An 18,098-nucleotide genomic window follows, 5' to 3' on the forward strand; every position below is an offset into this window, starting at 1 on the left:
AAGTAAAATCATCGTTTGGGTTTGCCAAACCCAAATGGTGGGAGGACTTAACAAGTAAAACGCACAAAACATTTTCTCACTTAGCTCCATGTACAAGTACACACACACAGACACTCTGTTGCTGTTGCTTATCTTACCTTGAGTATTAGTGGTGAAGTCGGTTTGAGTTCCAGGACACCGGATGGACTCAGCGGCTCAAAGACGGGGTCGGGGTAGTAGCTGAACGTCTCGTTTACCACCACCAGAGAGTTCACGTTGTCCATGGTAAAAGCCGATTTCCATCCGGGCCGGTACCGGTTTCGGAAAAGCCTAGCTCCAGAATCTGCCACTGACGGAGCGAGGCAGACCATCACAGAGTTGTTGTACACGGTGCAGTTCTGGGAGGGATCGAAAAAAATAACAATTTAAATTAAAACCCTGAAATGGTTTGAGTTTGCACATATATTCATTCTTAATATATTGGTTTAAGTGATCCCACAACCAATAAAGCAAGCAGCTCTGCCTCTTTTAGAAACAGGGGAATCAACCTGCCGGGTATAATTTTCTGTTAAAATGAATCTGTTGGTATAATAAGCAATCCTTTTTGTAATTCAATGCCCTGTGAAACTGCGATGCTGTCGGACCCATTGGACATGTAAATCGGTTGCAAATTATGATCAACTGTTATACGGGCAATGAGCTCTGCTCCTTTGCTTGTACCTCTGCGAGTATTTACATCATTGCTTTGGAGAATACATGAATACAAGATGTCACGACCAGCCTCACATCAATATATAATTCCACTTTGAAGCCTGTGCTCCTGTTCTTGTGTGTTGAGACAATTTACACCAAACATGCTTAAATGGCTGCACTCCGTTTTTGCTTATGGAGAAGAAGCTGCTTTATTGGCCATGATTAGGACAGTCAAACAGTTCCCATGCAACAGGGATGTCATAATGACATAAAAAAGAGCAGAAAGGTTTTGTCAGCTAATCGTTATACTGTCACGGAATGAAAAAAAGAAAAAAAAGGGGGTGGCGGGTGTTTGAAAGACGGGGGAAATATAAGTGTGATTGGTTGTAAATGACGTTCAACATTGAAAAAGCATCAGCACTGTCCTTTAAGTGCAAAGTAGCACTTAAACAGAAAGGCTGTGTGGGAAGCATTGTGTAGGCTGCCTGCGTCAATAAATCCCATCTTCATCCGCAGGTTGAAGTGCTTCAGAGTTGTTTAAAGTTCATTTCTTAGCCTTGACAACCATTAGCCACAATCACCCAAGTTTTAGGAATGTTGTCTATAGATTATTTCTACAGTGCCTTGTAAAAGTCTTCATCCTCCCTTAACTTTTTCACATTAAAAACACACAAACCTCTGTATTGTATGGGGATTTCGAATCTGTTAGACCAATACAAAGTAGCGCCTAACCATGAAGTGGAAAGTAAATGATTAACGGTTTGAAAAAGTTTTGAAAAAAAAAGAATGCAGTTTTATTCAGAATAAATCAAGCTGTTCTGTGAAGTCATCACAGGTTAGTTGGAGAACATTGGAGAACAAACAGCATCATGGAGACCAAGGAGCACGGCAGGGATTACATGGTTGGAGCAGTTTAAAGCAGGGTTAGGTTATAAAACGCTATCCCAAGTTTGGACATGTCACAGAGCTCTCCTTCAATCCAGCTTTGTGGAATGAGCATGGCATAAGTGCAAAATAGTACTAAGCCAGAGAAGCAGCCAATAGGCCCGTGGAAAATCTGAAGGAGCTGTAGAGAGTCACAGTTTAGGTGGGATAATCTGTTAAGAGGGCCACTATCAGCACTGGACTCAGCAAATATGGCCTTTGTAAAGCGATGGGAATAAAAAAGCCATGCCTGAAAGAAAGCCGCAAGAAATCCTTTGAAAGAAGAAAGTCATCAGTGGTAAACAACAAATATGTGAAAGAATGTGGTCTGGTGTGATGAGCCTGAATAAACTTTAAGGTCTACGTGCAAAACACTGTGTGGGGGTTATAAAAAACTAAGACTACACATCACCTGGAACACCCTATACTCATCATGAAACAGATACATGGATACTTCTGCATCTTATATTAAATAGAGGCTCATGTTGGGAAGAAACTCATGAGCGGCTGCAGAAAACCTGAACCTGGGCTGCAGGTTCCTCTTTAACCGGGACATCACCCCTAAACATAAAACCAGAGCCATATGGAGTGCTTTGGATCAAAATATATTGACGTGTTAGAAAGGTCCATCCCAAGGTCCAAAGGTCCGGACCTAACTCTAATTGATAACGCACAGCAAGACTGTAAAGTTAATGTTCAGAGACGCCCTTCATTTTGTCCAGTTAAGCTTCAGCTCCGTATATTTCTTCCGTTTTCAGATTTTATAAAAAAAACTGGATATAATTATTTTCCAGGCTTTACTGTTGCAACAGCCTTTAAGTTACTGGCTTCCAGTTTTAGCTCTTTTACCCGCAAGTTGTCCAACATGAAGCAGACGTCTGACTAACAAACATAAAGAGGACCACCTCTCACCTGCCTCAGCTCTCACTGTGATGACTCCCTGTTGATAATCCAGTTTAGGATTTTATTTTCTGCATGGACTACCTCATATCTCTGTTAGATGTCCTAACTTTGTCTACCAGTAAGAGCCCACTGAGGTCCGGCGATTAGATGTTTTTAGATGTTCTGAGGAGCAGATTGAAGAAGAGAGGTTATCCGGCTCTTGCTGTAGCTGTGGAAGAACCTGCCTGCTCACATTACGGTGTCACTGAACACTCCTGAAAGCTGCTTAAAAAAATATATATATATTTTTTATTTCTTCTTTTATGTGTACAGGCCTTCGGTCAACTTCTGTTGTTTTAAAATGCTCCTCTTAACATGTTTTGACTATTTCCCAAAATGGAAAGACCAATTTTGTTTGGAGGGGAACGGTCAGAGCGAAAGGACAGTTGATCAAAGCTACCAGACAGGTAGAGGTGATAACAACTGCTATCAAGATTTTATTTAAAAACATACAATTTTCCATTCACATCACAATAATACACTTCTCTGGTATTGGTCTATCACATTAAATCCCTATAAGATAAACTGATGTTTGCTGTTGTAACATTGACAAAATGTGAATAAGTTCGAAGAGTGGAAGGCACCGTGTGCAGACTTTCTTGTTTTCCTTCACACATCTCTCAAGATGGGTTTATTTGAAACGCTTCTGTGAAAAAGTGACATTTGCAGCGCTAAATGGCCTGAGGAAGTGTTGCATGTCTGCAGCTGGTTCAAAAAGAAGACATGACATAAACAGAGCATGACATCGAGGTGTTTTTTTTTTTTTTTTTTTTTGAATATGTGCTCCTGCATGTTTTAAATGCTTGTCTTGGTTAGTTTACATAAGTGCTCATCCAAAAATGGATTCTATGATGCAATTGCAGGATAGTTTTTAAGCTATATGCCATGATGTGCGTTGGCTGGCATGTGTACTTAAAATGTCAGACTGTTTGTGAAGTCGAGTTTTGAAAACTGATGTCCAGACTCACATGAAAGGACTCCGCTTGCCCATACTTGGCCCTGATCTTCGGTTCTCGGATGGTTGCGAGGTTCGTCCCGCTCACGGTCAGAGGAGTTCCACCGCTGTAAATGAGAAAAAACGTTAAAATACCAATTACTGTTCAGTTAAAGGGAAAGAACTTCATATGACAGGTGCATTATTATGAGGGCATGAACAAAAGCAGAATAATATAAACTGATCATTTGGAATCAGCTTGTGCAAACAACAGTCCTTTTTTCCCCTTGTCTTGTCCGGCAGAAGCATGGTGGTCTGGGTGTCGCAGTTTTGCAAAATATACTGTATTTGCTTTACCAAGAGAGGCTTTACAAAAAAATAGTCTAAGTCACGAGTCTTCAATCTTTTTCAGTCCAGGACCCCATTGATTATTGAGAGGAGGGCATTTTTTGCACAATAAACAGATGACACCATGAGGAAAAAAACATCATGTAGAAATTCTGAATCAACATCTCTAGACTTCAGTACGCAGGTTAATGCTTGGGCACAAGCAATGGGACATTGATCCTATCACACCCCAAACAGGTTAAAAAAATGGGTTTAGGTCATCAGAGTAATTTTTTTGTCAAGCATAGATTTCAATCCTATCAAGCAGGGCTGAAAAGATGTGCGCGAGTAAGAAAGCAGCTGGAAAATCATTTATCTGGAGAGGAAAAGGTGAGTTCTTTCTGATGCCAACAGTAAGTCATCCTGATCAAATCAATATGTGGAGCAGCTTCTCATGCTTCATTACAAATCTGCTGAAAGCACTGCCAGGAATGAAAAGTGGAGTCAAAATATCTGAAGCAATGTTGGTGATGACCATCATGATGGAGCATCATGTTTTTCAAGCAAACATGATGGGAAAGTTGCTGAAAGATCACAATATTGACATTTTGGCACCACTGCCATGAAATGACGGAAGGGAGTAACAATACAGCAAGATTCAGTCATCCTCAGTCAGGGTTTGGACCAGAACATCATATTCCTCATCCCAGTTGCCGGGGATACTGCTCATCCCTTTAGGTGGAAACTGAAGGTAAGAAACTAAAGCGTACATCTCTACCAGCCATTAAATTCATACAAAAACATCTAATGTGAGACATTCACACTTCTGAACAAAGAGTTGTTTATTACCAAAATGCATGCAAGCCACCAAGGAGAAGAAAACAGCATGGCAAAGAGAGTAAATGAAGCATCATAGACACATTAATTAATGTATATAGGTGTATGCATCTGCTGAACCTGATGGGCACGTTTGCACTAGTTTGCTTTGTGAAAATTATGCTAATGTTAGAGAATGGTTTAGGAATACCACGTGTTTTACTTCAAGCTACAGGAAACTGTTTTTTCAATAATTGTTCCTTACCATAAATAAAGAATATTCCAAAATGGAACTGTAACACATGACAATTCTGTGTTTTCCACAATCAGTCCGATATGTTTCTTTGGCACAAAATACATGAAACTGTTTTCTGACGATTTCTGTTTATGTTAAAAAGAGTTTTCTAAACAACAAAAGGGTTTTAATGGCCAAAATAAAACTAGCAAGTTGCTTTGCAAGCCTTCTGATTATATTGTGTACCATAGTGTATACATATATATATATATATATCTTTAATATAATGAAGAGAACAGTTTGCATTCTTTGTTGAAATAAATAAAGTTTGGCCTCAATGTAGATTGTAGTATCCACGACGTTATGTATAGCACATGAGAAAAAGTTAAAGGCAAATTAGAGAAGTAGAGAAAGAAGATGGTCCTGAAGAAAGTGAAGGCCCTTGTACTCTGATATTAACTTTTGTACACACAACTCCAGTTCTGGACTTCTTCATTCATGACAAGTGCCTGATAATTTTGAATTACTGTTTTATTTGTTAGATGATTCTCTCTGTAGGTCAAACTGGCAAGGGCTTTTACTTTCTCACTGAAAAATGGTTCCCGTTCACTCAGATGACATGTTGGTGTACCCAAAAATGATTAATAGACTCCGAGGAAAGATCAAGAGGTTCATAGAAAAAGTAAAGACTTCACAGGAGACTCAGCGACTCAAAGGGAGTATTTTTACTAAACTTAAATTAGATTTATGATGTGTTCTTTAAAGATGTCTCAACCTCCTGACACAGTCTTTGTTTTACAGTGTCAGTTCCAGCCTCTGAGTCAGCTTTCTGCAGAAGGATCACTACTTTTCTCTGCTACTGGGCTATTTGTTCCACAGTGAAATATAGCAACGATGTCCCATCATGAGTTTTTCTGCAGATATCTCACTCCCTTCTGAGAAATAAGCTTAAGTCTCTATCACATAAAAGCCTGAAATAAAACCTTGAAGACACTATAAACAATGGATGGCTTTTAAAACCATTCAAGAGACAATGATGTGGCATTCAGGAGTATCTTTTTCGACAGACCAAAGCTCACAATCATACTCATCTCATACTTTATTACATACACCTCGTCAGTAGGTTGTTAACACCAATAGTAAATCAGCCAATAATGCAGTAGAACTGAACAGTTATAAACATCTAGACTCATGTTAGTTGGTAATAAGAGTATCTTAGAAATGGCTAATATTCTGGAGTTTTCACATGGAATTGTCTCTTGGGTTTACGAAGAATGGTTCAAAACATTTGGTCCAGTGAGCTTAAATTGTCTTGATGACAACATCTTGTTGATGTAAAAGGTCAAAAGGGAATGGAAACCCCGGTTCGATAGAAAGGGAATGGTAGCTCAAATAACAACCTGGTTTAGAATACCATCTCCAAATGCAAAACACAATAAACCCCAAAGCAAGCTACAGAAGTCGAAGATCACACCGTGTCCACTCATCTCAACTATGTACAAAAAATTTAAGACTAGGCTCACCAGATTGGACAATAACAAATTGGAAAAAGCATTATCTAGTCCAATGATTATCAACTTCTGCTGCAACATTCAGATTTCAAAGTAAAAATTTAGGGGAGGATACAAAAGTAAGGATCTATTCTGCCTTGTATCACAATGCTTTTTGACTCTATGGCACTAAAAATTAAGGTACTTCAGAAGAATAAAAAGGTTCACCAGATAAAGTATATCTAATTAAGTGATTGCTGCATTTTCCATCTATAGAGGCTCTTACATCAGAAGAATAGGAACTAGGATGACAAATGCAAATGCAGCATATTCCCTCAAAAAATTTGAGGGAACATGCTGAATATGAGATCTTGTCACACCCACCCCTAGCCCACCCATCTTCTCTGCCCATTTATCTTGGCAGGACTGCAGGTGCCTTCTTCTTTATCAGTTAATGGGTGAGAGGAAAAGAACAACTTGGTCAGACTGTCCATTAAAGGGCAACATAGGACACAAAAATCTCACATGCACACTCTCACCTCAGGGCAATTTAGTGTCCCCAATGAATCTAACATGTAGGCTTTTGAAATGTAGGATGAAGGCCAGAATACCCGGGGAGAACCCATTCATGCTTGCACAGAGAACATGCAACCCGCATGCAGAAAGACTCCAGCAAAGATTTCAAACCAAACTCTTTTGGGAAGGAAAGGAAACAAAAAATAGCAACAAAGAGGCCCAATGAAAGACAAACCTTTTTTCATTTCCTGCACTGCCCCTATGTTTGATCAAGACAATGCTACACTCACTATAACCTCCAAGGATTGTTTAAAAGTGAACAAATCAAGAAACATTTTGAGAACCTTAGAACGTAGTTCTTAATACTGGCCAGATTTGTTTTACTTGTATTTTGCATGCCCTGGAGACTGTCTCCTGCAGAGTCTGTACATCATCAGCATTCTCCCACTGCAATCCCACCACAGATGCCGATAATGTTACCATGTACTGGGCCCTGCTTTAAATTCTTAATGACCAAACCACGCTAAATAAATGTATTCCTCTCTGAAGCAAACTCCATATTGACTCCTGCAGACATAGCTCTGTGTGTTTTATAAGTGATTGTCTGAAGAGCTACTAAATGACAAGAATACCATAACTCCCTGAAGGAGTCCTTATCAAAAGGATCGCAACAGACATTTCAATTCTGCAGTAGAATGATGGCAGTCACAAAAGTAAACCTTAGTCACCCTTCCACCGTACAAGGAATGATGAGTACGTCACCTTCAGCTTGGTATAAATGTATTACAACTGACTTCTTCAATATGCAGGTCTCTTTTCTTACTCAGCATTAATCTGACACTTATCCCAAATGACTTGGTGCAGAGGCCCTAACGGCAGAGGGAATGATTTGAGAGGAAGCAGAGACAGAAGCTCTTAATATCTTGGACTGGGAGTCTGGCAGGCTTACACAAGACATTCATCTCTTGCTCTAATCCAACCAGGCTTAGAATAGCTGCAAAGCGTAATGCAAGGGTTTGACAGGAGTAAGTGATAAAGGTAGGTACACTGTCTCTAACATAGTAGCTAGACATTACTGTAGTCTCACTCTTCGTTTTAGTTTCTCAACACAGTTTTCAGTTGGTATTCTGTCCATTATTTTTTTCAGGGAGAGCTTATTTTATTCATTGCTTTTTCAAATGTGCCAGTAGAAAACCTAACATTCTGGTTGGTTTTAGCTTTCAACTCTTCTTGACTGCTGACTTAATTTTCAGGGAATGTTCTTCGTAGTGAATTTTGTGTCGTTTTCACATATTGTCTTATGAAGTGGAAGTCTCAACTACCAGCACTTTCCACAGATACAAGCTACCCTGAAAAGGATGTTTAAAAAGTATTATATAAAATGAATCTTTGATTCCAGTAACATCATCTTACTGCATACATTAAAGCCTAAATTCTGGACGTGCCAAACAATGAAACAGGAGTCAATGCAACTCTTCAAAGTGGGAAACAAAACAAAATTGCTATTAAAATGTGGCAAAGTTGAATGAGTCTCAACAAGTTAGGAAAAGGCAACAAGATAATAGGTAGTCACCTAAACTTGCCCATGTCTACAGTCGGAGCGGCATTGAAAACTTTTACAACAATTAGAAATGTGATGTACAAGATTGGACAAGAACTCATGTCAGTGAGGGTAAAATGTAAAAAAAAAAAAAACTCCAAAGCTCTCTATTAGCAAAGAGTGAAATATTGAGGACATCATGATAACAAGCATTGGATGCCATCTACATGCCAACAAGGCTTTTAGGATCTTTATTGCCAAACGTGTTAGTCCACTCTTTCATATCATTGCATTTTTGGTGTCTAAATGACTTGCTGCCTCACTGGGTACAGGTGTATGAATCCAGTCTCTAGGCATAAAGACCGCTTCGACTCACATTTGTGGATGAATGGGTCATCAGGTAGCATGCTGGAGTTCAGTGAATGGACAACGTTCTCTTGTGTTATAAATTCTTCTCTTTGTCTGACAATGAACTAAACACCTGTATTTTAGGCAGCTTCCAGAAGAACAGCATTTGCCTGGCTGCACTGTGTCAGGTGTTTAGTTTGGAGAAGAGAGGATTAGCATAAACGTGGGGATTTTTTGCAGTAGTTGTGCTTGGTCCCTTAGTGCCAGTGAAATTAATTCATAATTCTTCAGCATAACAAGACATTTTGGACTGCTGCAAGTTCCCAGCTTTCTGGTAACAGTTTGGGGATGACCAGCTCCTCTTGAAACATGATTATGCATCAACGCACATGCATAAAAGACAGGAATTATTCCGTTTGGTCCTGAAGCATTTGATTGGCCTACTGAGTCCAGACCTCTATGTTAAATCAGAAAGGAGACTGTGAGTCAGACCTTTTCATCCAACATCAGTGTCTGACCTTACAAATGCACTTCTGAGAGAACTGATATTGAACATGGTACTACAGCAATTAAGCAAAAATGTATTTTAACAGGTGTTGAGGACATTTTACCAGGTGTGCCATTCAGAGTGGATGGCAGCATACAGTACTAAATATATTTTTTAAGCAGATATTTCCCCATTTGAGAAATTATTTTTGTCCACACAGTATACCCATTAGAAATAAAAACACTAAAATATTTGTGTCATGCACACATGTGCTGCATAGGCAGAAGGGAACACTTGATTTATTCAATATTTCAAGTTCGGCATGATGACCGAAGGTCACCATGTTAATAGGATTAAGCTGTTGAGAAGTATGTAAAATGTTAGGGCAGGTTAAAGGTATAGTGAACAATCTTTTTTGGGGTTTGAGTTCCAGGGGGATCATTTTATCTATTGGTTAACCCACATGCCAAACATTGTGATGTGCTCACCAATATGCATGCTTATTCCTTGCTAGTTTCGACTTGCTGGACAAGCACACTGCTAGAGTTTATGTATCAGTGAGCTTCGGTTTAAGCCATTCACCGTGACTCCGTTGCTCTCAAGAAGCAAAATGTCTGCATGCAATTATTCAAAAAGTGACTTGGGAATTTCTTACCTACATTTCTGGAAAAATCATCCAATATACCGTTAATGCAACTGTGGCACAGGAGTTAGGGGGTTCGTCCTGCAATTGGCAGGTTGCTGGTTTGATCTCCCGCTCTGACTGTCTCAGTCGTTGTGTCCTTTGCGCAAGACACTTCAGCCGAATTGCCTGCTGGCGGTAGTCAAAGGGCCCAGTGGCGCCAAGGTATGGCCACTTGGTCTCTGTCAGTCTGCTCCAGGGCAGCTGTGGTTACTAACATAGCTCACCACCACCAGGGTGTGAATGGGTGAACAACAACCCCAAAGTGTAAAGCACTTTGGGGTTGTTGAACTTAAATTCACCCAAATTAGAATAAAATAGAGTTTCCGTGTCATAAAAAGGAACCATAAACCTTTTCTGCACATTGATTTACATTTGTCTTTGTCTGTTTCTTATAGTTATTCAATTTTCTTACACATAACGTGAATCATCTTATTAATTTCGCAAATAGAAACACTGCAATAGATAAAGCTAATCTCAACTCAAAAGAAAACAGTGATCCTGTAAAAACATACAGGTGGTTTTAGGAGTTGTAAAGGGAACAAATTAACAAGAAAGCTGAAGACTTATAAAGATTAGTAGACTGTTTACTTTTCTGCAACAAATGCCTGTCAGGTCCTCTGACAGGCTGCATGTCTTAAAAGTCGGGCTGTCCTTTAGCTCCTTTCCACCCATCTGCTTTCCTCCTCAGCTTGATGGATATCTGTCCTGAGTCCCGCTGTCCCACTTGCTCTTTTCTTTGTCTGAGTCTCTTTAGCTTAGGTACATGCCCCAGGGAACAGACAACAAGACAATCAGAATAAACTCCAGGACATAGCCTGGGAAATCCTAATGCTGTTAAAGTTTCTCATTTTCCCTAAGCTTTTTATCTCTGCACTTGCATCACATATTTTTTTTTATTTCTTTCTACCTCTCAACCTTTGAGCTGATACGTTTTCCCAAATCTAAACTGCTTTTCCATAAATCTTCTTATCACCATAGGGGGACGGCTAAAGGAAATAATAAACAATTACTTTTGTAATGTGTGTGTTAAATACCAACTAACGATAGTGGAAAAGATGAATTTTAATAAAACTTCGGTGTGAAATAATTTTGCCATAATGTTGAGTGTAGGCATTTGGGAGTGGCAATATAGTAATCGGCTTTTTTTTTTTTTTTCTGGGGAAAACCTGGTCTGATCCGGAGAGGCAGCATCCATCCCACTTTGGATTGTGCAGCTCTTCTTTCTAGGAATCTGGCTGAATTTAATATTTCTCCAAAATGCTAACAACCCAGGGCTGCAGGGTTGAAGAAGCAGAGCCATAGTTTAACACACGTCTTTATAGCTTCTGTGTTGTTACCCACCTATTACTCTATTCAGACAGTGTCTTGCCCATAGCCAAAACTAAACAGATTAAAAACTGATCTAGAAGGAACGAATCATGAAAATCTCATATAAATAAATTTTACTCAAGTTGAACCAAAAAATAATAATAATGTGGTTTATTTAACATAGGGTCTGTCTCCTCAAAGACTTTATTAGTTAATGACTTGATTTGTGATAATCAGATTTCAGATTTATTTTGTCTCACAGAAACCTGGCTGCAAGAGGATTCCATTAGTATAGATGGGTCAACTCCCTCTAAATATTTACATTCCCACAAAATGCAGGTCAAAGTGTTCAGCTGATCCAAAATGCTGTAGCAAGAGTTCTGATGAAAATTAAAAAGAGAAATTAAACTTCCCCTATCTTAGCTACCCTTCACTGGCTTCCTGTTAAATCAAGAATATAATTTAAAATTGTCCTTCTCACATATAAAGTGCATTGGATAAGTAGGACTTAAACCATTCTATGGCTGTGTCTGTAATACCAGTAATGGAATTAAATTGTTATAATCTACTGTGTCAAAAGCAGCAGTAAAATCAAGAAGTATTAAAAGAGCTGATTTGCAGGACTTAGCAGTTAAAAGTAAATTGTTGCACACCCTGAGAAGTGCAGTTTTAGTGCTGTAAGAATACCTGAAGCCGGACTGAAACTTCTCATGAGTATCATGAAGCTGCAGGTGCTCTTGTAGCTGAATACAAAAACACCTTCTCTAAAAGTTTAGAAAGAAAGGGCAATTTGGAATTCGGTCTGAAGTTTGAGAGAACAGCAGGATCCACACTGCTCTTCTGAAGGAGAGCTTGGACCACAGCATCTTTAAAAGCAGCTGGAACACCATGTAAAGAAAGAGAGCTGTTAACAAAATGTAAAATCTGGGGACACTCGGGACTAAAAAAGCTCCCTCAACAATCTGTGAAGGATACTGCCACCAAGACAATATGAAGGTCTCTTATGGACTCTCTCTGAAATCTGAGACATGGACATAGGTTCAATATGATCTAAGAAGGCTGAGGATACAGGAGGTGATACTCAGGGCTGAAACCTGACAGCAATAAAAAATAATTTACAAAAAATGTTAAAGGCCTTTCATAACATAAAATAGAAGGTATCTGTCAAGAGAAATCATAAGGATTTAAGGGGAGGACTATCTCCACCACACTCTCTCAATCTCTTACCCAGACACAACTCGTGCACATTTTATATTTACAAAAACATGCAGATATGAAACAAGATAATAACAGCATCCTGCATGTTGACAACACTTTCTACCTTACTGTTAAAATTTTGTGCTTCAAAAGCACGAGCTGACGGAAATCCATCAGTTCAATCCCACTGCTATGCAAATCTGGCATATCATGGCTGCTTGTCTGAGAAGCTGGTCTGGGGTTTTCCTGACAGGGTCAGGGTTCCTGACAATCATTCAAGGGTGTGTGGAGTTGTTTGCATGCAAAGCCTCCTATTTTTATAGGGATCATCACTCCTGCTCCTCTTGAAGTAGAAGCTTTCCTTTAAAACTGACACACTCACACATACAAACCCACACCTGCTCACAGTGGGAGGGTCAGGGAAAAGACTGAGAATCATCTGATCCTTCGCCAGTCCTACTGGGCTAATAGAGGAGGGCATCAATGCTTTTCTTTAACAAGCTCTGCATCTATCTCCTAAGTAAATATGGGGGGAATAAAAGGCTGAGGCACAGAGGAAAAGGATAGGAAACAGCACATAATATTTGCTCTTTTCAACTTCTCAAAAACGAGCAAGAAGGAAATAAACTGCCAAAGACATGTCTGTATAAGAATCAGAGCCAAAATGCTACAAACAAAGAACAATTTTTTTTTTTCACAAGGTTCCGCTCTTGCGCAACCGTTTGCTTAAATCATTTTCTTTTTTTTTTTACTCCAAAACCACTTCTAACTAAACTTGCTGCAAGAGCCTTCATGTAGCACTTACCTTGACTCAGATGATTTTTACAAAATGACAAAAGAACAAATTCTACAAATTATTTTTGACACACGCAACAGTGTAAAATGAGCCAACAGTTTCTGATGATATCCAGCCTGTACTCTTACAGGGATCCTGCTGGACCCAAAATACAGATAAAAAGAAAAGTCACGGCACTGCATCTGGGCACAATATACTGCCCTCCAAGATGTGTTGGAATTGATCTTCAAAGTAAGATTTATAGCTGCAGCAAATCAAATATTGCTTCTCCAGTGTTACTTTGCTGATCCATTTGCAAGCTAAATAGGCTTATAATAAGAAATAAATAAAACTCGGTGAGTGATTAGGCAGCACAACACCATGGCTTACCTGGCAATGCTCCAGTCGGGCTCTATTTTAAGGACAGTGGGGTCTTCGGTGTAGTTAAATCTGACCTCTGGGTTCCGGAGCTCAGCATCATCAATGTCCACAAGGACTGATGAACTGCTTGGTGCAAGTCCGGCTGGGGTAACGCACACTATCTCCCGTGCATTCCTCCTGAAAGGGAGGATAAATTGAAAGATGGTTACATTTAAATTGCAAAGGCTGTGGCAGAAAATAAATCAAAGGGCTGTCCAACACAGACAGGAGAGCAATTTAAGAGCTGAATTTGTTTTCAGAAATATTAACGATAAAGATGTAGTGCTACCTCTGGGATTCGGTTTGCTCTGTGGTCTTTGTGTCATGGTTCAGGACCAGAACATTACACATACAAAAACGATTAACTTCAACCTCTAAGAAAACGCAAATATGACCATGTTTTAAAATGTTAAAAGCACCCCTGGTGACATTGTTTGAACACTAGGTGGCAATATTTTGAGAATGCAAAGCGCTTATAGCAAGCTGCCGTCTAAGCGGCAAAAATTACGCTGGTTCTCTCAGGATCTACAAGGAGTGCACAAACTGCTCATTATCAGGGTGATTTTTTTTTTTTTTTTTACCAGTGCGATTGCCATTTTCCATCACTTACTGTCCACTGGTTCAGTCTTACTGAAAACCTAACACACCTTGATCAAATAAAAGGAAGAAGGTCTCTAACCTTCTGTAATTCCTATTAACAGTCATTCTGCACTGTTGTCAAGTGCTTTAGGATAGAAGTGCAATATACTCACTATCTGTTGTGGCACTGGACCCAGCACTAAATGAGAAAGTGCATGAAGACATTTAAACTTGAGCTTTGTGATATTTTAGGCATCAGGGTTGTTGGCTGGCAAGAGCTTTGGATCCCAAAAGAATAATCACAATACATTGTGAGACAAAGCCAGACCAGATTTATTAAAGACAATAGTGAGACTGAGGGACCCTCCTACTGTTTGCAGAAGCACACCTTAGTCCATTTACTGTATGTTACAGTATCTTGATTTTAACATCTGTCTCACAGATGTCTGCATTTTCCCATGGCAACACTGACAGCTTGTTTAATTAATTTCTGTCTGCGATGTGATCAGTTGCCTATATGTAAATGGCTAAGTAAGGGCCTGGGGGACGCACTCAGAATTGTTGTGTGCCAACTTTTTTTACCCTAATGGTTGGGCTTTGTTGTTTTTCCTTTCCACAGCAGACTGCGTTTTAGAATTTGTTGCAGTCAGATCCACGGAAGAGCTGAACCCTCCATAGATCTACATCTCATATTAGAAAGCCTCTTTCCTTACCCCTTACCAGAAAGATAAAATACAATAACATTTGCACCATAAACCATAACATTTGCATCATGTATGATCACAAAATCTAGAAGGGAAACCCAAACGTCCCTTTCTCCATCGATACTCTCCAGTTCATGGTGGGGAATCATACGACTGAGAAGACATGTACTGCCCAACCAGCAAGTTTTGAGTCTGTTCTGGGTCTCTTCCAGGTGGGATAGGCACATGAAAACTCTAAAGGGAGGTCTCAAAAGACAGAACCTCTAAAGATGCTGGATCCACCTCAACTGAGTCAGTTTGATACCAAAGAGCAGAAGCTGTTTTTGGAGTTCACCTGCACCTCCTTATCCAAACTCCAAGGGTGAGTCGGTTTTATCTATAACTTCATGCTTCTGCTAATCCTGTTTGAAAGCTTCATTTACATGATTTCAAAGTGTAGTCAAGGAGACCACAGCAAAAAGGGAAATAAAAGTAATTAAAATCTTCTTGAAATGAGTGTATTTTCCCTTGACTTGAGCAGGTAAATAAGACTGTTGGTCAATGGAATAAGATATTTGCACTTAAAATAGGAACAATTCATCTCCATCATCCTATTGCGAGTGCAGTATAACTAAGTATCTTATTTTAGAGGTAAAAATACTAATTTCCTTGGCAAATAGTCTTATTTAGCTGCTCAAATTAAGGGGAAAAACTGTACATTCCAAATAAAACATTACTGACTTTTAGCTCCCTTTTTACAGTGAGTATGCTATCTAGATTGGGAACCTTAGGTTTCATCCTGCTTGTTGGAAATTCTTTTGATCTATAGACATGTTCAAACCGGGACCTTAAACACTGAACTGTTGGGGTCTGTTCGGGTGTTGTGCCAGTCGGTTGGCGTGAAGAAAGAGCTTGGCCAAAAGGCGAAGCTCTTGAGTTATGTGTCTTTCTACGTTTCGGGCCCCCAGCTATAGTCATGAGATACGGATCAAGAGCCAAAGAAGGAGATCCTGGATGAAGGCACATTCAATTAAACTCCTCCGTAGAGTAGCTCGACTGTCCCTTTAGGGTAAACTAAGTAGTCAGTTGAGGTGGTTGAGGCTTCTAATCAGGATGTCTTTTGGCCTAAAAATTGTGTTTGGCATTGGGAGGGGTGCAGGGGGGGGGTGTCACCAGGGGATCTCCCTAAATGAGCTGAAAACTGGTCCTGGGTAGAGGGGTGCTTGGGTTTTCCTCCTGGACCTGTTAACTCATAACTTGACCTCTGACAGTAACACAGTAGAGGGGTGTGGCTCTGTTAGCATCTCCGGGTCATTAATAGCAAGATAAAGGGACGTTCAAGTTTTGTTTGATGAAGCCTATGCCAGTTTTTTTTGTGTTCTTACACGGGCATCAACAGGGATAGTTTATTTGATTCACAAGTACGTCTCAATCCATTTTAGTCCCATGGGCAAAATAACATTTTGAATCGCAGTCTTAAGCACAGTCTTCAGAAGCTACATGATCTAATATGTATTTAGCACAGTTGAGTGGTGGCTGCTTTTCTGGGTCATGATTTCACGGGAACGGTACGTGTGTAATCCATAAGGATGCCTTTAAGTGTGTATGTGCACTTTGATGTGCTGTTGCAGACATCGCTGCGTCTCCCTATACTGTGGCGGTCGCGGAGCGAAGGAGAAGTGCGTGTGAGAAATCAAAAAACAGGATAGAGAATCTCCAACATCCACACTAGCATGTCCCTCACAGTCTGTAACCATAGCAACTCCATTCAGAAGAAAAAAAGCGAGAGAGGAGTGGGGTTGGGGGAGAAAACTTGTCCCGGCAATCTTCACAAGACGCCATAAACACAGTCCCACGGTTAGGGTGTGACAGATAAAGGCAGAGTTGAGGTGAGGGAACAGTTGTTGTGAAGTAGAGTCTGTGGGATTACCGCGAGGAGGCTGCCGCAAAGAAGTGGCTGCTGTGACATCAAAGCGAGTGTACGCTGGCTTCAATAGAGATTAGCTACGGGAGGCTAATCCACGAATTTGACATGCAAGCAACTGTGGTTATAGTTTGGATTTTTTTTTTTCTTCTTCTTCTTCTTCCTCCGTGCACAAGATTAGGGGGAAAGCTTGCGTGAGTTTCTGCAAGGAGAAACTGTGTCGAAAGAGCAACAAGCACACACACACACACACACACACACACACACACACTGTCATCCCCCACACATGTATTCAAAAAACAGCCTAACCTGACACACTGATTACATGCTCACATGTGCACGTGACATCTTCATGACAATGAGACATCAGAGGTGCACATGAGCAAATCTTCAAACGGAAAGTCTTTCTTTATGCAAATGTTTCCCTTGGTTGTCTTCTCTGTATCATAGGCGTAAACTTTTACGTGGTTTATCAAATTTTATCGAATCACCTGGAATGCAATTATAAAAACTGTTTAAAGAAATTCAGGTTTTAAACATATTAAAAAGGGAAAAAACAAGCAAGAGATGTTTATTACCTCTTAAAGTGGCAGGGCTGTGGTCCGATGCTGACGGAAACGTAGCTGCCGGCATTGAGATAGCTTCCCTCAATGGTGACCCGAGTGCCGCCCGATATGGGTCCCTGAGATGGCTGGATACGAGTAAAGTAAGGAGTCTGGATGACAGAAGACACATAAAGCAGAGAAGCTCCAATAAATCGACTCTTATAGCCAGTTTTTTCTGTCAGACTGTAAGGACAACAACACTCTTCGGTGTGAAAGCTGCTCCTGACAGAAGACTCAAAGCGCTTTTCAGTTTCAGTGAGGTCTTTGAACAGAAAGTCTCCTTCAAAACATGGTGGATGAAACAATATAAAAGGAAATTTTATGGAGGATCCAACTTTAGCAGATATGTATTTTCTCTGTGTTTCTTATACTGTATATTTATTATGAATTTGTATTGACTGTATTACAGTGTGGTGCCACATATATTGCTAATACGAATAATTTGTGACCACTCATGGCAGGTAAACTAAAAAAAAAAAATTCTATCTTCCTTTTGTTCTGCTTTGATTAATCTTTCAGATCAAAGCAGGTCGAACTTGAAACCAGAAATCAGCCATGGCACCGATAAGGAACATGGATTTTCTGAAGCTTGGTTCAAACTCAAGGAAGATTTAAAAAAGTCATTGTCCGTCAGGCTGCCTCTTGGCTTCTTATCAAAAATACAGAAGGACATAAAACCCATTGATAAGGG

At 39.9% G+C, this 18,098-nt stretch overlaps 1 protein-coding gene across 1 annotated transcript in view; it reads right to left on the minus strand.

Annotated features, from left to right (window-relative positions):
• The window catches only part of plxna1a (plexin A1a), a 359,702-nt gene that overhangs the window by 77,283 nt on the left and 264,321 nt on the right, over positions 1–18,098 (minus strand). The window contains exons 15-17 of the mRNA XM_036125192.1: positions 17,381–17,517; positions 13,587–13,754; positions 3,507–3,600 (exon numbers count right to left, since the gene is read on the minus strand). Of these exons, the coding sequence (XP_035981085.1) occupies positions 3,507–3,600; positions 13,587–13,754; positions 17,381–17,517 (399 nt within the window). The remainder of the gene's footprint in view (positions 1–3,506; positions 3,601–13,586; positions 13,755–17,380; positions 17,518–18,098) is intronic.

Source organism: Fundulus heteroclitus, chromosome 1, assembly GCF_011125445.2.
Source record: "Fundulus heteroclitus isolate FHET01 chromosome 1, MU-UCD_Fhet_4.1, whole genome shotgun sequence".
Taxonomy (NCBI): Eukaryota; Metazoa; Chordata; class Actinopteri; order Cyprinodontiformes; family Fundulidae; genus Fundulus; species Fundulus heteroclitus.